We start from the raw sequence: 22,569 nt of genomic DNA on the forward strand, positions 1-22,569 counted from the left end.
GTAGATGTCCAGCTCTGTTGTAGCCGTTAACAGCTGACATGTTCCAGTGATGTTGGGGGTGGGGTGGGGGAGTCGTGATTGTATGAGCCGCACCGTGAAGGGGGAAGTGCTTATTGGTGGAGAGAATCAAGAGGGAGGCCCGCCTATAGTGATCATTTGGAGATATCTCCCATTTACTCCATATTTTGAATCGGCTGTGTGCAATTGTCATAAGGGGACGAGTCAAAGGCAGCTTATAGTAAGTAACAACACTTTTTCTGGCGTTAATTTGCGCTACAGGCTTTTGTATTTACAAACCATAAAAATCGTCGTGAGGACGGACTGGTTTGTACCGTGCCTAAAAGGACTTCGGTATTTGAAGAAAGGCTGTTAACAAGCCAAATAGGCCTATCACAATATGTGCTCATGCATGTGCTTATTCTTTTTCTTATTTTCTCATATTAGGCTATGCAACAGTCGTGGCTTAAGCAGGCTATGTATCCAAGGACTATTTAATATTCACAGTGAGTGAGCAGGCTATGAAATGTCGACAGCGTTTATAGTGACTGGTTTACTATGTCCACGACAGGATTGGATCGGTTATTCACAGCATGCCATCCCATTTATGAAGGGCTCGGGATTTGGTTATTATTATTTTTTAGACATGACTGTAGGCCACATATTTTATTTCACATAGGCCCAGCCTATAGTAGCCTATACCAACAAATTCGCTATAAATGTGTGATTTATGTAATAGTGACGACAATTGAACTATACCAAAATGATGTCAAAATCATGCTCCCCCCGATATAAATCTATTTAGCCTATATTATCTATACCATGCAGATATATATAGCCTGCGTTTTTTCTTCTTCCAATTAAGCCATGTCCTTTGGCAGCCACTGGGGGATATAGCATTACAAGCGACCAATAATTAATGAGCGCGTACACAATTAACCGTTTCACCGATATCCTGAATATTTCATGCAATGACGGTGAAGGATAAAGGGGAGCTGAACGCGCGTCATTGAATAGCGGGATAGCGCGTCCTGGCTGGTATACAGCCTAATGCTTAATTTATTCTCCGTGGTGTAGCCTATACGGCGGTGTCCATTGCCAACAAAAAAAAGAACTGATCTACAAAATGAAACCAATAGCTTGCATAGCCGTTCTTATTTGGCACGCGACACGTACCCACGGCTAGATTGAGTAAATTATGCTTAATTGCGTGCTCCTGTCAGTCGGGGTTTACGGATAAACCACGCCTACACAGGTCAGAGATTGTGACAGCGACGTAGGGATAGAAATAGAAACTACTACTACTACTACTGCTGAAAATAGTAGATGTACAAGCTCACAGTGTATCTCACGATATCACACGATGAGCCTGTAGGTCGGCTTTTCTTTTCCCGGCGCGCGGCGCGACACCGTCCCGCGACGAAGTGTAAATAAATCATGCTCATGCCTGTAACACATAACGACATAGCGTCCATTCCCTTTCTCTGGACAACAGCTTGGCCAAGATGGATGTATTTATGAAGGGTTTGTCTAAAGCGAAGGAAGGGGTGGCGATGGCTGCCGAGAAGACCAAGGAGGGCGTCACTGCGGCGGCTGAAAAGACTAAAGAAGGAGTGATGTTTGTAGGTAAGATGGTTAACCACCTGCTCTCTCTCTCGCACGCACGCACGCATGCACACAATGAGAATGCATGCAGGTGACTCTCTCTTAGCTTCATGTATAGGAGGTGACCAATTAGAGTGAGAACATTCAGCATCCCCAATTTGATTGGCTGCATTGAAACTAGATTCATATACTTAGTAATAGTAGCACAGCGTTGTCATTGTCAATTCACTTCAGATGTATCTGTAGCCTATGAGCTAGAACACTTGAATAATTGAGTCAGTGCTGGCTTAACCTGATTGCATCATCATTGTTGTCAAATAATCTTTTCATGCACAGACGGCTATAGACATTTAAAAATCAGTCTGTAACCCCTATCGTCCCTATTCATTTATTCAGCAAAAAATTGCATCTTTTATATTTGTTATATTTTCGGCCAAGAGATTTGGTGTAGAGGGGAAAAAGGAGTTAAGGATTTCAGTGGTTCAATGAATGAAAAAACTAAATGATAATGTTGCTTTTTACCAAAAAAAAAAATCAAGTCGTAATAATAAAGCTTACGATGTTGTATTACCTATAATCTCTCTCTGCAAGCTGATCTTCATATTGTACTTATATAAAGAAAGTCAACAAACTACGGTTTGCTTTGGAAATGTATACTGTGATTGATAGTCAAGAAGCTAAGGGTCCCCCAGGGGTCTACCGGGTCTGTACTTGGCCCCCTCTGTTTATCTACTGCAGGTTGAAAAGGCCCTCAGCTCTGAACTCGGTAGAATCTGCACCTGTCTCACTGATGACAAACTTTACGCCTGGGCAAAGCTGAATTAATTCTCTTTGGTTCAAATTGTAAAATCATATTTTCTCTGTAAAAGTGGGTGACATTATTATCACACAAAAATATGGAATTACCTACCTAGGTTCCATCCTGGAGGCAAATCTTTCCGGTGATAAAAATGGCCACCAACGTAATCAAAAAAGTCAACCAAAGATTCCTGTACAGGGTCTCCTCACTGGTCAACAAAAACACCTTGAAGACCCTAACAGGAGCCCTCGTACAAGGTTTCTTCTATGCATGCACCTCTTGGTACCACAGCACCTCAAAGGCCCTTTAAACAAGGATCGAGACTTCCTAAAACAAACGAACTACTATGTTCAGGCTATACTACGTGCAAGACATGGCCAAAGCATTTCCAGAGGTCCCCGAGGTCCCCAGCCAAAAGCATTGAGAACCCCTACGCTACACCACCAAGATACCCATGTACTGTACCTGTCTAAAGACTTCCTTAATGTCAACAAAGTCCACACCCGCAACACCAGAGGGAGTTCAACGAACCATACGTACAACCCAGATTCGACTCAAACAAAGGGATTTAATTCATTTCGCTCCTATGCCACTAAAATGTGGAACGCCCTACCCAACGGCCATTAAGACACGTGACTCCTTCAAAACGGCTGCAATTTGAAACTGGCCCTCATTACAAAAGAAAACGTCCCCCCACCCCTTTTCCCCATACTGTAACATTTTCGGGCACGTTCCTGTGGATCTGGATGTTCCGGCGACCGATTGAGTCAGACAGTGCACTGAATGCCATGAGGCTGTATACTGTGGATAATGGCCTCGTTCTCTGTCCTCTGAACAGGCTACGGGGCAGGAGAAAGGGAATGGGGGTGGGGCAGTAGACTGCTGGGTGGTGGTGAGATGAGAGCTCACGGGAGGTATATAGGTTCATGCCACATGTCAATGGAACTGCAACAGATTGTGGACAACAGGTTCACAGCGAGTGTCCATCTCTTGGAGGAGCGACAGCCCATGGATTTGTGTACACTTCTGCGTCACTGGTAAAAGATCACGAATCCACAAATAGACACTGAAACAGATGGTTTTTTTGTGTTGATTTTCATTGGGTGCTGTTGTATATATGAGTAACTGTCATAAGCTGTGTTTATAGGGCTCATGTCATGTGGATGCAACATGTCCTGATCAGAGTCCCTGGTTTGATTCCTGGTCGTTGGGAGATTTTATAATCAGTGGGACCATTTGTTCCCCTATACCGAGTACACTCCACATTTCCTCTTTCTCTTCTACATGACTCACTTCTATGACTCAAAATTCTGACCTAAGATCAGATTCTAAAAGCTATGTTTCTATGTCAGTCGTTCTTGGATTTTTCAAAAAATAGCAGACCTACAAGCTCGTAGCGGTGGCGCGCTATGAGCTTGTAGATCTGCTATTTTTCAATAGCTAAAGCATAACAGAATGCTAACACCAAAAGGGGTTCCCGTTCAGAATGGGTTGTATATGCCCCCAAATAGATTCATACTTAGTACTTACTAATAATGAGTATGACTATGTCCAATGACACTCGATAAAATTGTTTTCAATATAATAATGACACACACAATGTTAACGAGGTATATCAGAATTTGGCTGGACAACAGTGTTGAAGATGTTAAAAAGGCTACTTGATAATTATAGCCACATATACGTTATACAGTGAACTTAGAGACAAACAGAAAAGAAAAGAAAACGTAGGAAAAGAAAAGACCGGAAATGCATGAATAACTATTGGATTGGATAACAATTTGTTTATATTGCAATAATAATGTGTGGTTGTTTATTAGGTGCTCGTAGTAAAATAATAAAAAAATAAAAAAACAAACATACATAGGTTCATTGGTTTGGTCTTTTCTTGAGTTCTGCCCATGCTGTAGTATAGCAACTTAGCAAGGATTCGTGCTATCTGTAGCATCCTTGTGCATCTGTGTTCTGCTTGTTGAGCATCGTATAGTATCGTCCTAGAAAGCAACACACGATTGGCTGGGAGGCCCCATTGTGGAGGAGGGGTGTGAGGGAGCTGATTGGCCGACGCTGCAGCCCACCTTTGGTGCTGCTAGCCCACCCGCCCACCCAGCTGCGCCGAGCAGCCTGTCTGAGGAAGGCAGAAAGACCCTGTTTAATACAAGACACCATTTAATATCACATCTATCAGTCTCACAGAGCATGTGCCACCCTGTCGAAGGTGCAATGCTAAGCTAATTGTCTCTATAAGTCACAATGTCAATCAGTCAGTTCTAGCTAGGGCTGGGGTGATATGGACTAAATCAAATGTCACTGTATTTTAGGGTAGAATGGTGATAAAAATAGAAGAGGGACCACCGCTCATCTGCTGGAAAAAACTTTAGGGAGGTGCTGGAGCCACAAAAGGAATATGAGGGAAAATAAAGGGAAGCTCCGCACACTCAATCTGCGCACAATCGGTTTATTTCTTTGCAAGCTTTCGGTCTACTGACCTTCTTCAGGCATAATCAAAAAGTGACATAGGACAGATATATATGTTCATCATTTGATTGGATGATTGATCACACCTATGTCAAACATTTCAATTTGAATGATAACTCATGGGAGTTGTAGTTCTCAGTGAAACTACAAAACACCCAAAGACACCAAGTGTCCATTTAGACAAGAGAAAAACATCACAAGGAAAAAACATCAAAATATTTACAAACGAAGTAAACAAAAAAACAGAAAAAACAAAAGCCAAAAATGCAATCAAATGCAAACATCAGGCACATAGCCATCATAAAGCAAAGAGCAAATGTAATCTTTTGTCATCTGTTTATATAACAACACTCATATCGAAGTCTACATTGAGACCTAAGGGTTGTAAACTTTCTAAAGTGTGGATCCAAAAAAGCTCTCTCTGGCATAACCTTCTGTCGACATCACCCCCTCTCTGAAGAGTAATCTGCTCTATTCCCTGGAACCTAAGGGAGGAGATAGGATGAGGGTAGAATGGTGATGAAAGTATTGTGACGATAATTCAAAAATAGGCAAAACCACAACATGTCATATATTGCCATGCAATCCTCAGTAACTGCTTCAACAGGTTAACAGGATGGAAACTGCACTGACAAGTGACTTGTTGTAATGATCACTAGTATTGCTGTTTTACCGATATTACTTTAATTGTAATATGAAGGTCATCACTGTGTGATCTGCTATTTCTGCTATGTCCTTGGTAATAGGGATGCTAGGGTTCATGTTGTTATCAAAATAAATATTTCAGATGTTCGGACATTGTTCTCATTTGCTTCAGTAATCACTTTTTAATAATTGAAAATAACGTCTTTATTTTCTTTCCACCATAGCAGGTAAAAAATTCAATAAGGTCATAATTACAGATTCATGTGATAAACTTAAAAGGATACTATGCCAATTTGAAACTTTTCTTTTTAAAATCCCATTGTATTGTTGAGATCATGACATAATGTGATAAAGAATCTCATCTCATGTATTCAGTGCATATTTAGAGCTTGCCTCCGATAATGCAGAAATGTCCACAGATTTTATTTTTGCCGCAACTCTCAATTAACTCTAAATATAATTAATGTGTTACTCTTTTTAAAACCAAGATAAATCCCCTGCTAAAATTGTCAGACTGTAGGATGAAAATTGCAACTAATAATTTATTACTAATTTAGTCATTCAGAGAGTGTTTTGCTGGTGCTTGTTGAGCCTCAGTTTTACACATCGGTGTATAGTGCCGTTTCCACGTGCAACCTCTGTGCTTCACACGCGACCGGCACTTTAAATAATAATAATAAAATAATAATAGCTCAGATTTATATAGCGCTTTTCTAAATACCCAAAGCGCTTTACATGAGAACACCAGGAACAGACTTTATTAAGAAAAAAGATCAAAGCTAAAACATAACAGATACAGGGTTAAAAAGATAAAAAGGTAAACGAGGCCTCAACTGGGGAAAGCTATTCTGAAGAGGTGGGTTTTAAGTGAGGTTTTGAAAGAGAGGAGAGAGGGAGCAGCTCTGAGATGGTAAATGGACGCCTCTCGGATGTCCGTGGTGCTTGGAGGCTCATCTTTTGAAGACAACCATTCCTGCGCTTCATAATGTTTTCTTCTCTTTCTTTGAATGGGCTTTTAGAGGCCCCAAGGGTGCAGTGAGAGATGGACGCTATAGCGAGGATATAGTTGAGTGCGTGCACCAAGTAGACTGCTCAGATAGAAGGCTCGAACACTGATGAACTAGTCATGAGTCATGACCCAAAGGTCAGCTGGTTGCGTTTCAGCCGGCTTCACTAGGGCAACGTCTACCATTTTCTGTTGTTTTCTAACCACATGAACCCTGTTCAGGGTGTGTGTGTCCGTGTGACATTAGTCTCGCGTAGCCAGACAACTATTCCACAATCTCCGTCCGAATGCTATATAGAGTCTGGAACTACTCCTCCGGAATTCCGAGTAAGGAAGCTGCCAATTCCGTTCACGAAAATAAATTTTAAAATATCTTTAGAGCTTATCTTTTTATTTCCTTTTCTGCTAAGCAGCAAGCTATATATGCTTAGATGTTTTCTATTTACATTAGGATAAATGTGCATGACTGTAAAGATGAAACGGAAGACTGTATGATGAAAGCATATGGAAATAGCTTAGAGTATATTAATAGAGACGGCACCGGATTTCTCCTCCCATACACTTGCATTAAGTTGCTCAAAAGCGCACTCCTCCTTCCGGGTAGAAACAGAGTGCATTCTGGGATGGATTGCCCCAATAACATGAACGCGCTGGCCGTTGACTATCATTGCGCCGTTTGCGCGCGTTCATGTATGAAACATTCGTTTACGTGTCATGGGCCCAATAACATGAACGTGCGCAATGATAGTTAACGGACCAGCGCCGGCTCGAGCTGCGAATGACAAATTCAGCCACTACGTCCATTTCGCCTCAGGGTTTCCTCCGGGTGCCGTCTCTTATAAGGGAAGTTGTGAGAGACAACAGTGGTAACACAAGACTATTGTGACATCCTCATCATGCCCGGAAGTTATGCGGGAACGCCCACTGAGTGGCAAAAAAACTACTTTCTGGCATTGACAGCCCATACATCCAAACTGAAAAGTCCTACTGTATCTGAGTGCATTAAACAACGTTAAACTCACTTTGCCACTCGATTTGCCACTCACTTTATGCCCCCTCGGGGGGCTTCGCTCAATGTGGTATGAACTGAAGTATGTAGGATTTAAGTGTTTATACTGGAACTTGTCCTTCTATTGTGAGTGAGAGATACAGAACACACTTGAAAGTGTGACAATGCCAGATTCACTTGCCACATGTGTAGAACGTGTCATCCAAACAATAGAATGACAGGATTCAGGTTAAAAGGCGAAGTGTCCCTTTAAGGCGCCTCTGGAGAAATGGTAACCTGACAACCAATCCACATTAGCTGTCGGCTTGATAAATCAACGATCAATAAAACCGAACGGTTTGAGACGCCTGTTCCTAGACTATACCGCGGCAGCTTGCAGCAATGAGAACATAGAAGTGATTCCTTCCCATCGCTATACTATAATCACACCCCGGTGTTCCGGCTCAGCACACAATGTTCCTTTATTACTTTTATTACATTAATTAATCATCAGCAAAGTTCTGAACATTAGCTATGTCTTCAACTTCAAGCGGCTTTATTAATCCCACTTGAGGCAATTAGTTTTGAGTCGGGGGAATTAATAATAGTACATCGTTATATAAGGCCCTACTGTACAGCACACCATGATGACCTAGCTTCTCTATATCATCTAGATTACATTATTTTGACCTGTACATTTTTCAACTGTGTGAGAGGAGCATGTCCCTTGTGCACTGTGCATATACGTAGCATGAGACATAATGGTCCAAATACTGTACATGGTAGTAATAATTTGGATTCATACGAAAATAGTAGATCTACAAGCTCTACAAGTTTAGAGTTAAAAAATATAAGGGCCAAACACATTTTGCAGACTGTTTGAATGTTGTAGTTTGTTTGTAACTGTGTGTTGTCTTCAAACTACTGTAGTTGTTTTCTTAAACCATTTATTTTTTCTCACCACAGGCTCCAAGGCCAAAGACGGAGTTGGTTCAGGTGAGTGTTTTCCGCCTGCGGGCCAGATCATGAGATCATTGTCGGCGACGGTGTTAAGAAGCTTAGATTATAGTGACAAGGCACTTAGAGCTGATTAAAAAAAAGGAGCGTCTAGCCTGAAACTGTGTCGCTAACTGTGGCGGCATGACCTTATAAGAACAACAGGATGAGGCAATATCATGAAAGGCAGACTATCAAGGGTATTGCTCTGTGTGTGTGTGTGTGTGTGTGTGTGTGTGTGTGTGTGTGTGTGTGTGTGTGTGTGTGTGTGTGTGTGCGCGCGCAGGGCTCGACAGTGCGACTAGGTAGTCGCATATGCTACTAAAAATAGCACCGTGCGAGTTGTAGAATTCAATTTGTAGCACTGGTGCGACTACAGAATTTGACCGTTCAATCGTGATAAAGACAATTAAGGCTCTGAGTCTGATCCCGCAATACACATTCTATTAGTTTCAGTTCTATACCTACATTTATATTTGTAGTACGGCGGTGTCGTTCGCCAAAAAGAGCAGATCTACAAGCCTACAACGTGTCGAGGCTCAATGCATTTTAGCTTGAAGATCTGTTCCCCTTGCTTCCACCGCACCGCCCTCGGCCCTCCCCCTTTTAGCACTCTGTGCTCTTGTGCTGTGTGTCTGTTGTTCCCTCGCAGGCAGCACACAGAGTGTCAGAGTGAACGCAGCATGATAGCGTCCCCGGCATGTTGAATACTAAACTTATTTGTAAAGTTCGAACGCCAACCTTTAACCAAACGCGGGAGAAACACTGTGCACAGCTGCACGCACAAATAAAGAGTGCACGCGCGCACGCACATGACGGATTATTATCGATCAAAACAATCCTTAGCGTCGCTTACAAAAGCATGTGTTGCACAGCACGAATGATATTAGTAATCACCGACCTGGCTGGATAAATATCAGTGGTCCATCCATTGTGTGACCTGATTAACGAGCAACGGTAGGCAGCCGAGTAAGTTACCAGCTTATAGTAAATGAATAGTCTACTGTAGCTGATGTGTCAGATGTTCTGTCTGAAGCAGTCAAAGCCAAGGAGAATGTTACAATTTAATTCACAATCGAGCATCTTGCCCTGCATCGAATATCACATGATAGAACAGCAGGATAAAAACGGATAGTCTGTCTATCCATCCATGCATCCATGAGCAACATAGATAGATAGCTATATAGATAATAATTTAATTTAATTGAATTCATCCATCTATCTTTCTATCCATCTATCTGCATAAAAAAACAAATAGTCTATCAGCATAAAAACAAATTGGTTAAATAGATTATATAAAAATAAACATAAAAATGATATCCTGATGAATATCAATATTTTGATAATTGCTGAAAAGATATTGATCCTGATAATATTTTGCCATATTGCCTGTCCCTACCTCATATCACTATATTAAAGAAAAATCACACCTGGGTAGTGAGGGACACTCTTATCATCATACATCATCATGAATAATCTCGTACATCAGAATACCTAGCTGTGATTGGTTTAATAGCTGATTTGCTCGTTTGCATATGACGTACAATCGTACATATGACATTTTCCTTTCGATGTCAATGGCATTTAATGTTTTGATGTTTAATTTACGTCATATTTAGTGGAATTTTGACCAAATTTCTCCGTTCATTGCCAATGGCAAATATTGAGACGTGTGGGGACAAGATTTAGTGGACATTTGACCTGAATTCCCCTTTCATTGTCAATGGCAAATCATGAGATGTGTGGGGACTAAAGCTATGTATACCGGTATACATAGGAGGGGCTAGCGCCCCTCAAAAACATAACTTTTCATCGTGCTCCTAAAATAATTTGTGTGCTACTAGATTTTTCAACTTAGTCGCTCGCACACATGCTACTTGGAAAAATGCTAAGCGTCAAGCCCTGTGCGTGCGTGTAAAAAACGCTATAAAAACCTCCTGCATTGTTGTGGCCAAAGATGTTGAGTGTGTGTGTGTGTGTGTGTGTGTACACGCCAGCTGTGTGCTGATGCATAATGCATGTGTGTTGCAGTGGCGGAGAAGACCACCGGAGCCATGGGGAACATCGCTGCGGCCACTGGACTTGTGAAGAAGGACGAGTTCCCTACTGACATGAACGTATGTACACTGGACCGTACAGCACTGGGTCTGTAGTTCCCTACTGACATGAACGTATGTACACTGGACAGTACAGCACTGGGTCTGTAGTTCCCTACTGACATGAACGTATGTACACTGGACCGTACAGCACTGGGTCTGTAGTTCCCTACTGACATGAACGTATGTACACTGGACAGTACAGCACTGGGTCTGTAGTTCCCTACTGACATGAACGTATGTACACTGGACAGTACAGCACTGGGTCTGTAGTTCCCTACTGACATGAACGTATGTACACTGGACCGTACAGCACTGGGTCTGTAGTTCCCTACTGACATGAACGTATGTACACTGGACCGTACAGCACTGGGTCTGTAGTTCCCTACTGACATGAACGTATGTACACTGGACCGTACAGCACTGGGTCTGTAGTTCATAGGCGGAGCTTGAACTTGACGCCTGGGGGTGCGACTGCTTGGCCAACGACACCCGTGACGCGTGATTTTTTTTACCTTTATTTTATTATTTTAGCGTTTTTACAATGCCCTAACACCTAAAAATGAGTTATTTAGGTAGTACAGCAGCTCACACACATACACACATGCACTACAGCCATACAGCGAGTCATCATATCATGATAAGAGAGATGATTACAAACTACAGTCAGAAGTTAAGTTTAAAAGGGGGTGCAGTGCACCCCCTGAACCCCCTCAAGCTCCGCCCATACTCTGACACGGTATTGCATAGCCGGGTGGGGCGTGGGTCTTCAACTTCCATCGTTACCGACTATGTGCTCTACACAGCCGGGCACCAGCCTAGTTATTCAATAAAAAGTGCATTGTGTTGCGACGCGTTGAAGAGCTTGTAGATATATAGAAACTGGGGTTCAAGTGGTACAGTCAGATTATCCTTATCTCTTTATACTTTGTTGCATGTGTCAAGTTGAACAAGCACTACTGAGATCGGAGATCTGTTTCATTTTACAAAACATTTCATCACCTGGTAGAGACAGAGGGCTGTATTTTGCGTGTCTTAAGTACCAGGTCTTATTACTTAATTTAAGACCTGGAGGCGTGATCAATGCCATTTGGCTATTCTGAAAAATACAAGGATCTTTGCCTGTGATGACACCTACAATGACACCTACTTTTAAAGTGGTATTATTTCGAGTTGAAAACCCAACACCCCACTGTTAATTCCTGTTGGGAGAACTCTGAACTTTACCCCAAGCTACACACCCAGCTATAATGACACAGTGTGTACTGTATGTATTGCACCCCATCTTTTGGCTACCATATGACGTAATCTTCAAAAGCCATGCATTGGAGCAGTTGGCTATTAACCCATTCTGACCTGAGATCAGATTCGTACGAGGTTTCCACATGGACACACACTGGTCTGATTAACCCATTCTGACCTGAGATCAGATTCTAAAAATGTCAGTCGTTCTTCGATTTTTCAAAAATAGCAGACCTACAAGCTCGTATCGCGCCACTCGGTGGCGCGATATGAGCTTGTAGATCTGCTATTTTTAAATAGCTAAAGCATAACATGATGCTGACACCAAAATGGGTGCCCGGTCAGAATGGGTTAAACCCTTAATCTGTGAAGTAAATATTCCTTTTAGATTAGTCTTGTTTTTATTTAGCTGTTATGTTGTTCAGAAAGAACATATTAATTTAATTAGCTTGCTCTCTGAGAATAGGAGAAAACACAATTATCATAGCCATTACAGACTGAGAGAATTGTTTTTAAAAAGCCATATATATCTTCATTATGCCTAATGATCTGCTTCTTATGTTCGGTTGGGACTAATGGTGAATGTAATGCATCGTTTTCAATTATCTTAAGAAATCTACCTCAATAGAAAATATACAGAGAAAATATAAGGGTGTGAAGTGGCCCTTTAAGAAAATATGACTAACTTCCTGTAATACAATTCAATTGTAGGAAGGCAAACTAAGTAAACATCATGAATAGATGATGCTGCTCTCTCTGGCTTTTTACTAGGCTTGTTCATTGTTTTTTCCCACTGAAGCATCACTTGGGACAGACTGTCTGGGAGCCAATGTCCTAGCAGACATACACAGCTCTGTCACAGCTCTGTGACATTGTACGTCATTTCACAAGAATGTAACTGTCTCTTAGTCTAGCCTAGAGGATATGAGAAGGTCATATAGTGAAAAAAATGTATTATGATTTGCAGTTGTGAGCTGGCATTGTATTTTCCAAGTTTGTGCCTATGACATGAATAGGGACGCCAGGATGAACCTGATTCAACTATTACTTGAATATATCTACTGTAAATGTTCTGTATACGAATGATTATTCAGATCATACTGTAAGTTTCCCTCTCCCTACCTACAGTGCAGACAAGTTGTAGAATGAGTCTTAGTCTAATGATCTAACAACTAAGATATCCTCTTCTCGGGATCCCTGGAACCAAAGATTTTCAAAGCGGTGTGTGTGAAAATGTGAAGACCATTGCCCTACCTACAGAACCAGAGCCAGCGTCAGTGTCCCAGTGTCAAGGCCAGCTCTCTCCACTAGCATAATTCATATTATGTTCTGTCCCCTGGGTGAACTTGGTCAAAGTCAGTATGCTCACGTCAAGTCACGTTTATCCCATTCTGACCTGAGATCAGATTCATACGAGGTTTCCGCCGGACACACACTGGTCTGATGAACCCATTCTGACCTGAGATCAGATTCTAAAAATGTCAGTCGCTCTTCGATTTTTCAAAAAATAGCAGACCTACAAGCTCGTATCGCGCCACTCGGTGGCGCGATATGAGCTTGTAGATCTGCTATTTTTAAATAGCTAAAGCATAACATGATGCTGACACCAAAATGGGTGCCCGGTCAGAATGGGTTATTTATAATGTAGCACATTGCACATAGACAAACATAGACTCAATGGTCCTAATTCATTAAAAAGAAATACGCCACCGTTACACTGTGGCGGAAACGGATATCGTATTTATCTGTCCGATCAAGCCACGTTGAGATGACGTGTTATTCAGAGAGTGGTGTGTACCACAGGTACGCAGGCGTATCGCAGGTGTATGTCATACTGAAAGCAGCGGGTGTAAAGTGATCGGAAAAGCACCCGACAACCTCATCTGCATAGATCCACGCCCCATATCGCACCATAAAAGGCTTCAAGCATGACTCAGCAGACAGCAGTTTGAGATCCGTCTGTCAAAAAAAGAAAAAAGGCTTTGCAGCCGCAGACTATATAGCCTTCACAAATTACAATAAAAATGATGCTGGAAAGAAATCACAGCCGCGGTCACTGCTATGAATATAGCCCGCACTCTATTAATTTAATAATTCTACACATGTAGGAGCAGGACAGTTAGGGCTTTTATGTTATGTCGTTTTTGCACCATTGTATATTACCACTGTAGGCTACTATTATGTACAAACTGACATCAATCCATCAAAGGACACCAAAGGAAATTAAAAGATTTCCAAGCTTACAACGGTGCGTGCTCCGCTGAAGCAATATAATTATAATTTATTTAATTAAGTTCGGGACCAAGGCGGGTGCTCACTCACACCTTTGTAGAGGTAAAACATATCCGATATTTAAAATATCGGATATATGTCAATGCAAAAGTCGTCTTCTGAGAGAGAGCTAGAGAGAGAGAGGGAGGGGGGCATGGGCCCTCGACACTGTTTGCGTGATAAAGAACAGTAGCCTATACATTCATAAGTGAATAATTATAGGCCTACCTCGTAGGCCTGGGATCCTCTTGTCTGAAGAGATTATAATCCAGTGAGTTTATCCAGTGAGTTAAACTATTCTGTGTGTGGCATCCATGCATGTGATCAATATCAATATACATTATTATAAAGGCTGTCCGTCATGTTTGTGAACAAGCGCGAGTGGAGGTGAGCTGGCTTAAATATGACTGGCCGACTTTCAAACACGCTGATGCCATTCATTAGACTAATGTGGTCTTCTACTTTTTTATATAGGGCTATATAGCCCTATTCATTTTCCAATGTGAATCGGATCGGCAGCACGCTGCTGTCTGCCCGCCCCCCCCCCCCCCCCCCAACACACACACACACACACACACACACACACACACACACACACACACACACACACACACCGACCGACAGTCAACTGACTCAAGGAGCTCCGTAACAAAACAATTTCAATAGGCCTGCCGCCTACTGCAGGCATTACTACACTAAACAATGTTGGATTCGTACAGTGCAGAATGCAGATAAGCATTCATTCATAAGTTCTTATTATAATTGTGAGTTTGTTTTTTAACATGCGCGAGAGCCGATCTACAAGCTCACAACGCGTTCCACTGCGAGTAGAAAGCTGTCAAGTGAGAAGCGCAATCGCGCATGCTATAGTAATATCCTAATAAATAAATAAAAAGGTGTCAGGCTTGCAGGGCCAGTTTCTGTATGGGACTATAGGCTAACTTGCCTAGAATGCATGCATTTAGGCATACAAGTGCACTCAGCTTTTATTATATAGGCTATAATTTCTTTATACATGTGCTGAATCGACCAATATGTTGGGGACACATGCCTACATATTTTATCTGAGATTTGGGAACAATTTATTGATTCAGCATGAAGACTAAAGCCTTCTGAATAAATCTATACGCAAGTGTATGCTTCCGCAAATTTCTCCGCCACCTAAAGACGTCCCGTAGGATTTGACGGAGTTTCCGACCAATCTACGTGAGCGTCAAGTTCACGGCCATTTCCATGAATTCCAAATTAATGTGGGAAATCCACGTAAATGCCTTTCCGCTAGCGTCACGTCATTATATCAGCGTAAACGCGTTGAAGAATCAGGACCACTGTGCTCAGTGTCTCTGCTCACCTTCAGTTAGAACACAGGACAGGAAGGGAGAGGACAGGACTGCAGAGCAGAGGCGAGGCGAGGCGAGGGGGACAGGGAAGTGGGGAAGACATTACAGGACAGTGGAGGGGAGAAGAGGGACTGGGGAGAGACGGGACGGGAGGGGAGGAGAGGAGAGGAGAGGAGAGGAGAGGAGAGGAGAGGAGAGGAGAGGAGAGGAGAGGAGAGGAGAGGAGAGGAGAGGAGAGGAGAGGAGAGGAGAAGAAAGGACAGGAGATGGGGACCGGATAGCATAGTAGAGGGGTAGCCTTGGAAACCCAGACGTTTTTATTTCCAGGAAGAAGAAGTCTCGGGCGAAGACCCATTCAATTGTGGCATACAGTAGTGCGAACGCGTTTCTCGCATATCTGCTAATTACTGTTGGTCTGCAGCTTTATTCAATTGACGCACACACACGCACGCACTCCTATCTGTCTCCGTCTCTCTAATTAATCAGGCACATCTGCTGCAGCCAGGTGCGTCTAGGCATGCTCAGCAGGGGGTGTGGCCCTGCTCCTGTAGCAGCAACTTCTAAACAGTCTAAACACCTACCTTGCTTGTATGGGTGTTTCAGTAACAGGATGGTCTTCCTATCATAAGCCCTCCCTGCGGATGACCCTTTTAATTGATCCAATTGATATATATCCGCAACCACCCGCAAACCGCTGCAGGGGAAGCACAGTGTATAGCCAATCTACAAGCTCACAACGCGTCGCTGCAGGCTCGCTGTAGATGGGTTATTTATGAGTTGTCACGCACCACTGTCGACAGTTGACCAAGGTTACGTATAGTGCCATGGTTGTATATTCCCATTTCCATGGCAACAAGGCTGCCGTCCGTTCATTCAGTCGTTCGCGTTCTCACATCGCAACGACTCGCACGCCAAACTCATATTCCTACCTTCCGTTTTAGTTAGTTTTAAGTTTGTTTCATACTTTCGGCTGCCTGTTAGCCTAGCAGCTAGCGGTCCACTCTAACGCACGCACGCCAATATTTTGTGCGCTTTAAAAACTATAATAAGCCTATAGATAGATGCTATTAATTTATTTCCGTTTTAAAAGCTATAATAAGCCTATAGATAGATGCCATTCATTTACTTCCAGCATTATTTTACCCGCCGTTTATAATATATTTGAATGACCCATATCCACCCTAAACTGGGGTTACCCGCGGCAACCGCGGCTAAATCCGCGACCCGCTGGTCTCTAATAGGGGCCCCACACCACCCCTCCCCCTCATCTCACTCACTAATCTATTAAATCTTCCAACCGCCTCGTTTGAGAGGCTTGTTGAAGGCCTCGACTGTGGGTTACAGGTGTTTCTCAAAACGAGACCCTGGTAACTCTGAACACTGTTGGGATTGCAACTAGTTAACTAAATAGTGTTTCTTTTTGGGGGGGGGGTTTCGACTGTGGCTAGCGTGTAATAAAAGTTTTACTCTTTGCATCATCAAATACTATTTCATTTGACCACTCCTAGTGTTGATACCATTATTGTTGTTACCTATTTCATACTCGACTCCCAGGGAAGAAGATTTTTCCTTGGCTTTAGATAACATATAACATAAAATAACTTCCAGACAGCTTTCCATCTCATGAAGTTGTTTATCATGGTATTGAGGTTAGGTCGTGCTAATTGCATTGGTGGGCCCACAGTAATAACATCAGCTTCGATACAGCACACAGGATTATAGTGTGTTCTGACCTAATTGACTTGATTAGCGCAGTGTTTAAAAATAACAGTGTGATGGCCCACTGGCTTTATTTTCAGGGTCCTTTGTACTAGGTGCAGGAATGATGAGCACATACTCTATGGTGCTTCATACATCTCTTAGTAAGAGATACTAATACCTGATGATATAGTGGAATGGTTAAGAAGCATAATTGTCATAATTAGACGTTCAATGTTAGCTCAGTTATCGAGTGATATGTTTTGGCAAAACTCATACAGGCTGTAACGGTCCATTTTTTTTTTTTATTAAAGTAAATTGCATGCTTCTGTCTCTCACTGTCTCTCTCTCACCAACGCTGTCTGTCTGTCTGTCTGTCTGTCTGTCTGTCTGTCTGTCTGTCTGTCTGTCTGTCTGTCTGTCTGTCTGTCTGTCTGTCTGTCTGTCTGTCTGTCTGTCTGTCTGTATCCCTCTCAGCCTGAGGAGTATGGTCAGGAGGCGATGGAGGGGCAGGGAGAGGCGATGCTGGAGCCAGAAGGAGAGACATATGATGAATCCCAGCAGGTAACCTCACCACAGAATGCCATTACCTGAAACCTTGTATGTCCAAAACCGTTCCTTTTTTTCATTCTTAATTCGTTTTTGATCAAAATAGTCAAAATATCCGATCTTCAATCTCAGCCTGACAGCGATGATATTACTGCTGAAATCATGCCACATTTTAATGTACCGGTACTCTAACATAAAGATACATACATTGTCACCAGCCCACCATAGAGGTGGCATAAACGTGACAACAGCATCATCATCATACCGGGAAGTTACTACGAGTGGCAAAAAACTACTTTCTGGCCTTGACAGCCCATACATCCAAACAGAAAGGTCCTATCTGATTGCATTGAATGACGTTTAACGACACGTTAAACTCACTTTGCCACTTAATAATAATAATAATAATAATTAGCTTTTAGGTAACTGGTCAAACGACAAGCAGTGGTTGTAACTGTGTAAACAGTCACAACCACTGTGAACGCACTGTGAAAAAAATGTTTTGTGATTTTAAGTTTGTAAAGCAGCAGCCACTTTGTATACGTTAACTGCATACAACTCGATTGACAGGTCATATTATTGGTTGAAATTTGCCACCTGGAACAAATCACAATTTGACTTGATATAAAAATGCCTTTGCTCATATTGTTAGACAGGAGTCCAATATGACCGAGCATGTGCTCTAAAATGATTAAACCCTTTTTTATTGTATCATTATCATTATCATTATCATTATTATTATTATTATTATTAGTGTGGTTGCTGTAGGCAACACACTATTGTTCTATGTCCGAGAACTTATATGTCACTTGTTTTTTGTTAACCATTTTGTTCATTGAGTTCAATGGAGGTTTTTGGTAACCTTTTCTGTAACCCCAATAGTCCATTTTCTGTCCGTTTTCGGGTTCGAGAATATAATTCATTTCCAAGCGGATTCCTCAACCACACTTGCAATTTCCCAGAATTGCACCCCTCTTCTTCTTCTTATTCTTATTCTTATTCTTATTCTTATTCTTATTCTTATTCTTATTCTTATTCTTATTACTTGCGCAAGCAGAGCGGGCAAGTAATGTTTTTCGTCAGGTGCTACGATGTGTATGTCCCATAGCAGCATATGAGGTGATGAAGATATGTACCAATGCCAGGGTATAATTGGTTATCGATGGTGAGGTAATGATGATATGTTTCAGTGTCGGGTGGATTAAAGGTAATGCCCCTATGTATGTAATCTGACACCACTGCCATAACAAGCACAAGTAATCATGTCATACGCTGCCACAGGACATACGCAAGCAGATCGTGCAGGTATGTTGTCGTCCGGTGCGTATGTCCCATGACGTGATGAAGATATGTACCAATGCCAGGGTATAATTGGTTTACGATGGTGACGTAATGACGATATGTTTCAGTGTCGGGTGGATTAAAGGGACATACGCATCAAACGACCCGAGTAACCACAGTATACCGCTAATCAACTCACAAATTACATATACATACGTAATATATACATATTAATCACGTCATATGTTCATCACGTCATATGCTGCTACGGGAGGCTGAGATTTGAAAGTTTGTAGCGGTCGACAGTAATTGCGCGCTCTGCTTGTGCACTAGTAGGCCATTTATGGCCTACTTGGGTGCAACAAGCAAGTAGGCACTCGACAGAGTGCAGTTCTAGTTATTATTATTATTAATTTCGCTCGACTTTAACTTAAACACCTGTGCCACCCTTATCCCTTATCCCTAAACGTATTTGCCATTTTTTACTATTTTGAAAAACATATAAAAATAGTTCAACTAGCTGATCTACATCGAGACATTGTGAGCTTGTAGATCGGCTATTTGAACTATTTTAAAAGGTTTTTAACCCATTTTGGGCAGGAACCCCTTTTGGTGTTAGCATTATGTTATGCTTTAGCTATTGAAAAATATTTGGAAAAATCGAAGAACGACTGACATAGAAACATAGCTTTTAAAAAAAACTGTCATTTTCAAACAGACATTTTTGGTCAAAATGGGTTAAAATAGTAAAAGATGGCAAATTAGTTTAGGGTTAAGGGGTGGCACAAGATATAGCCCAGGCCTAGGCTACATTTAGTTTGGCAAGTCTGGGCATCTAGTCGTCTGTGTGTCTGCGCACGTGTATGTGCACGTACAGTATGTGGGTGTGGCTAGAATAGATGTGAATGTGAGACGGATGGTGATGGTTGGAAGGCGGCTCTCAAGGGCGAGGCAGACGATACTGAAGCCATTCCTTGTCCATCAGATCGATTTCCCACAGTAAACACATGGCAATAAAAATAAAAGAAATCACACAGGTCACACGACGTTTAATGTAATCGTTCTGCTAGATGGTATAATCGGTGAAACTGGTTACACTAATGGTGTATACTAATATAGGATTACATATCACTTAAAAGTTAAAACCCTTTTGAATTGTAGACACCAGCTGGCTTGCTGTAGTAGAACATTGATTGCATAATATGATTTTAACCGTGTTAATGATCATAGTTGAGAACATGAGACCTTTCACTTCATCATTCAGTTATAGAGAATAAACACACGCAAACACGCACACGCACACACACACACACACACACACACACACACACACACACACACACACACACACACACACACACACACACACACACACACACACACACACACACACACATATGTATATGCATTAGGCAGGTGCCTGTTCTTGTTGCAAATTAAAAGTGATTCGCCAGAGGGAGAGTTGCATATTCCATTCACGTTCTTCCGCCATCTCTCTCTCTCTCTCTCTCTCTCTCTCTCTATCCGTCCCTCCTCCACATGCACATGTCTCCCCCTCCCCCATCCTTCGCTACACCAGCAGCATGCTAGGTTCTGCCTGAATGGGTGTGGTGATGACGCTCGCTGGCTCCATGCATTGTGGGTAGTGTCAGGGTCTCCCTGCATTGCTGTAAATATGGAGTCTCTCTGCCGCCACTCTCAGTCGCAGGACGAGCATTTCTGTCTCCCCCGAAGGAATCACTGTTTCGCTGAAATCTCATACTGTGAATAAATAAGCCCCCCATTCCTTTTGTCCAACGTGCCGGACGAATGGTTAGAATGTGTGTTGGGTGAATGATCGTCGGAGGCAAATATGTTATCTTTATGGTTATATATTATGAGAGGGAGAGAGATAGTTGCTGGGTGATGCTGAGCACTACATGTCCTTGAGGCTGCTGATTGTGGGGCGGTGCTGCCCTCTGCAGGGCAGAGAGAGAGACACTCAACCTGTACAGTGACATCATTACCTAGGTTTATCAACAGTTTATTAACAGTTAATCAAACTAATCTATTTAATCAAACTAATCTATTTCATCATTTTTTGGTTTTATCATCGATAATTCATTTAAATTATGGATTAATAATAGATCCCATTTGTCATTATAGGCTAAATGTTTCGAAACATTTCTGGATTTTGTACATTAGTAGCCGAGTTGAGTTTGTAGATCAGCTATTTTCTATGGCAAAGTCTAAAATGAGGCTTAAGTTGTCAACTAATTTGTTGACAATGAATAAACACAGTTCTAGATTATTTGGTTAATCGAAAAAGTAATGGATAGATAGAATACTTGCTAAGAAAATAACCAATAGTTGTAGCCCTAATTGATTGCATGCTGTTGATAATAGTCTCCACTATTTGTCTCCTAAAATTGAACAAAGAATTATCCTACATCTGACTGACGTTTAGTCGTTTACACAAGTGCTTACTGTATATTGTTACCAAAGCAGGTTCAATCGCTTGCTTGACACACTGGCTTCCTACAAAGGTTCTATAAAAACATTTCTGTTCCATATGGAAACATTTAGTTCTATTGAGCAAAGTATCATTTGGGTTCTGAACTATGTTTAAAGAGGTTTCATACTGTAGAACCTTTTTAGACCTACAGTAAAAGAAAAAAATTGGGGGATCTATATAGTACCATAGAACCTTTTAAGACCTAAAGTTACATAATTATACCTTTTTGGTGCCAGGTGGCATACATGATGTGGGTTACAGAAACATTTCAGGTCGATATAGACCTTGTTTGATTGTTTGTTTGTTTGTTTTGTGTGTTAACGGTGTAGAAGTGTGTCTTAGTGATTTTGTCTTTGTTTCAGCAGAGCCAGGATTACGAGCCTGAAGCGTAGAAGCATCATTCCAAATGATCATCCAACCAGCAGCACAATAACATTTCTATTTCTAACAAACAATAACAAAAGGACAAATGCTGAAACGATCACGATTAATACCCCCACCCCTGTCCCTCCGTTGCAAAAAAAACCCCATGAAAAAAGCATTCCCACTGAAAAATTGTTCTTCCTTCAAGACAAATCTTTTATTATGATATATATATATTGTAAATGTCATGTTCTTAATGTAATGTGTTGGGTGTAGGTATCTATTGACGCGTAGGAAATGTCCTTTCGGTCTCACTTCCTTGTCTCCCTCCCAACGAAGTGAGACCCGAACGAGGACTTGTGACTTTGTACTTTGTGTGTATCTATATTTAGAAACATGTGTGATAGACGTTCATCATCTTCCAATGACAACACTGGGAATGAGAAGAGAAAAAAAAAATTATGAATACATTAAGTCCGGTTGCAAACAGAACTACAATAATATCCTCTAAGTGTCTACAATGCCTGTTTGTGGGTTTCTCTTTTGCATTTGATTTGAAAGCGAGTTATTTATTTATTTATTTAATGTTTTTTGAAGTAAGAGTTTTATACATTGTATCTTTATAGTTGCTCGTGAAACCATTCCAGTGTATTATCCGTTTAGAGATGGACAAGTTATACATGTTTGTGTGTGTGTGTGTGCGTGTGCGTGTGTGTGTGTG

The 22,569-nt window shown here is 41.7% G+C and overlaps 1 protein-coding gene across 1 annotated transcript; it reads left to right on the forward strand.

Annotated features, from left to right (window-relative positions):
* Window positions 1-208: 208 nt before the first annotated feature.
* sncb (synuclein, beta) lies at window positions 209-22,511 on the forward strand. The gene is made up of 6 exons (XM_083785401.1): window positions 209-238; window positions 1,493-1,623; window positions 8,485-8,514; window positions 10,546-10,631; window positions 17,639-17,725; window positions 21,851-22,511. The coding sequence occupies exons 2-6, from the start codon at window positions 1,503-1,505 to the stop codon at window positions 21,875-21,877; spliced, it is 351 nt and encodes a 116-aa protein (XP_083641527.1). The 5' UTR covers window positions 209-238; window positions 1,493-1,502; the 3' UTR covers window positions 21,878-22,511.
* The last annotated feature ends 58 nt before the right edge of the window (window positions 22,512-22,569 follow it).

This window comes from Protomyctophum parallelum (assembly GCF_964188405.1).
Source record: "Protomyctophum parallelum genome assembly, chromosome: 16".
NCBI classification, from domain to species: domain Eukaryota; kingdom Metazoa; phylum Chordata; class Actinopteri; order Myctophiformes; family Myctophidae; genus Protomyctophum; species Protomyctophum parallelum.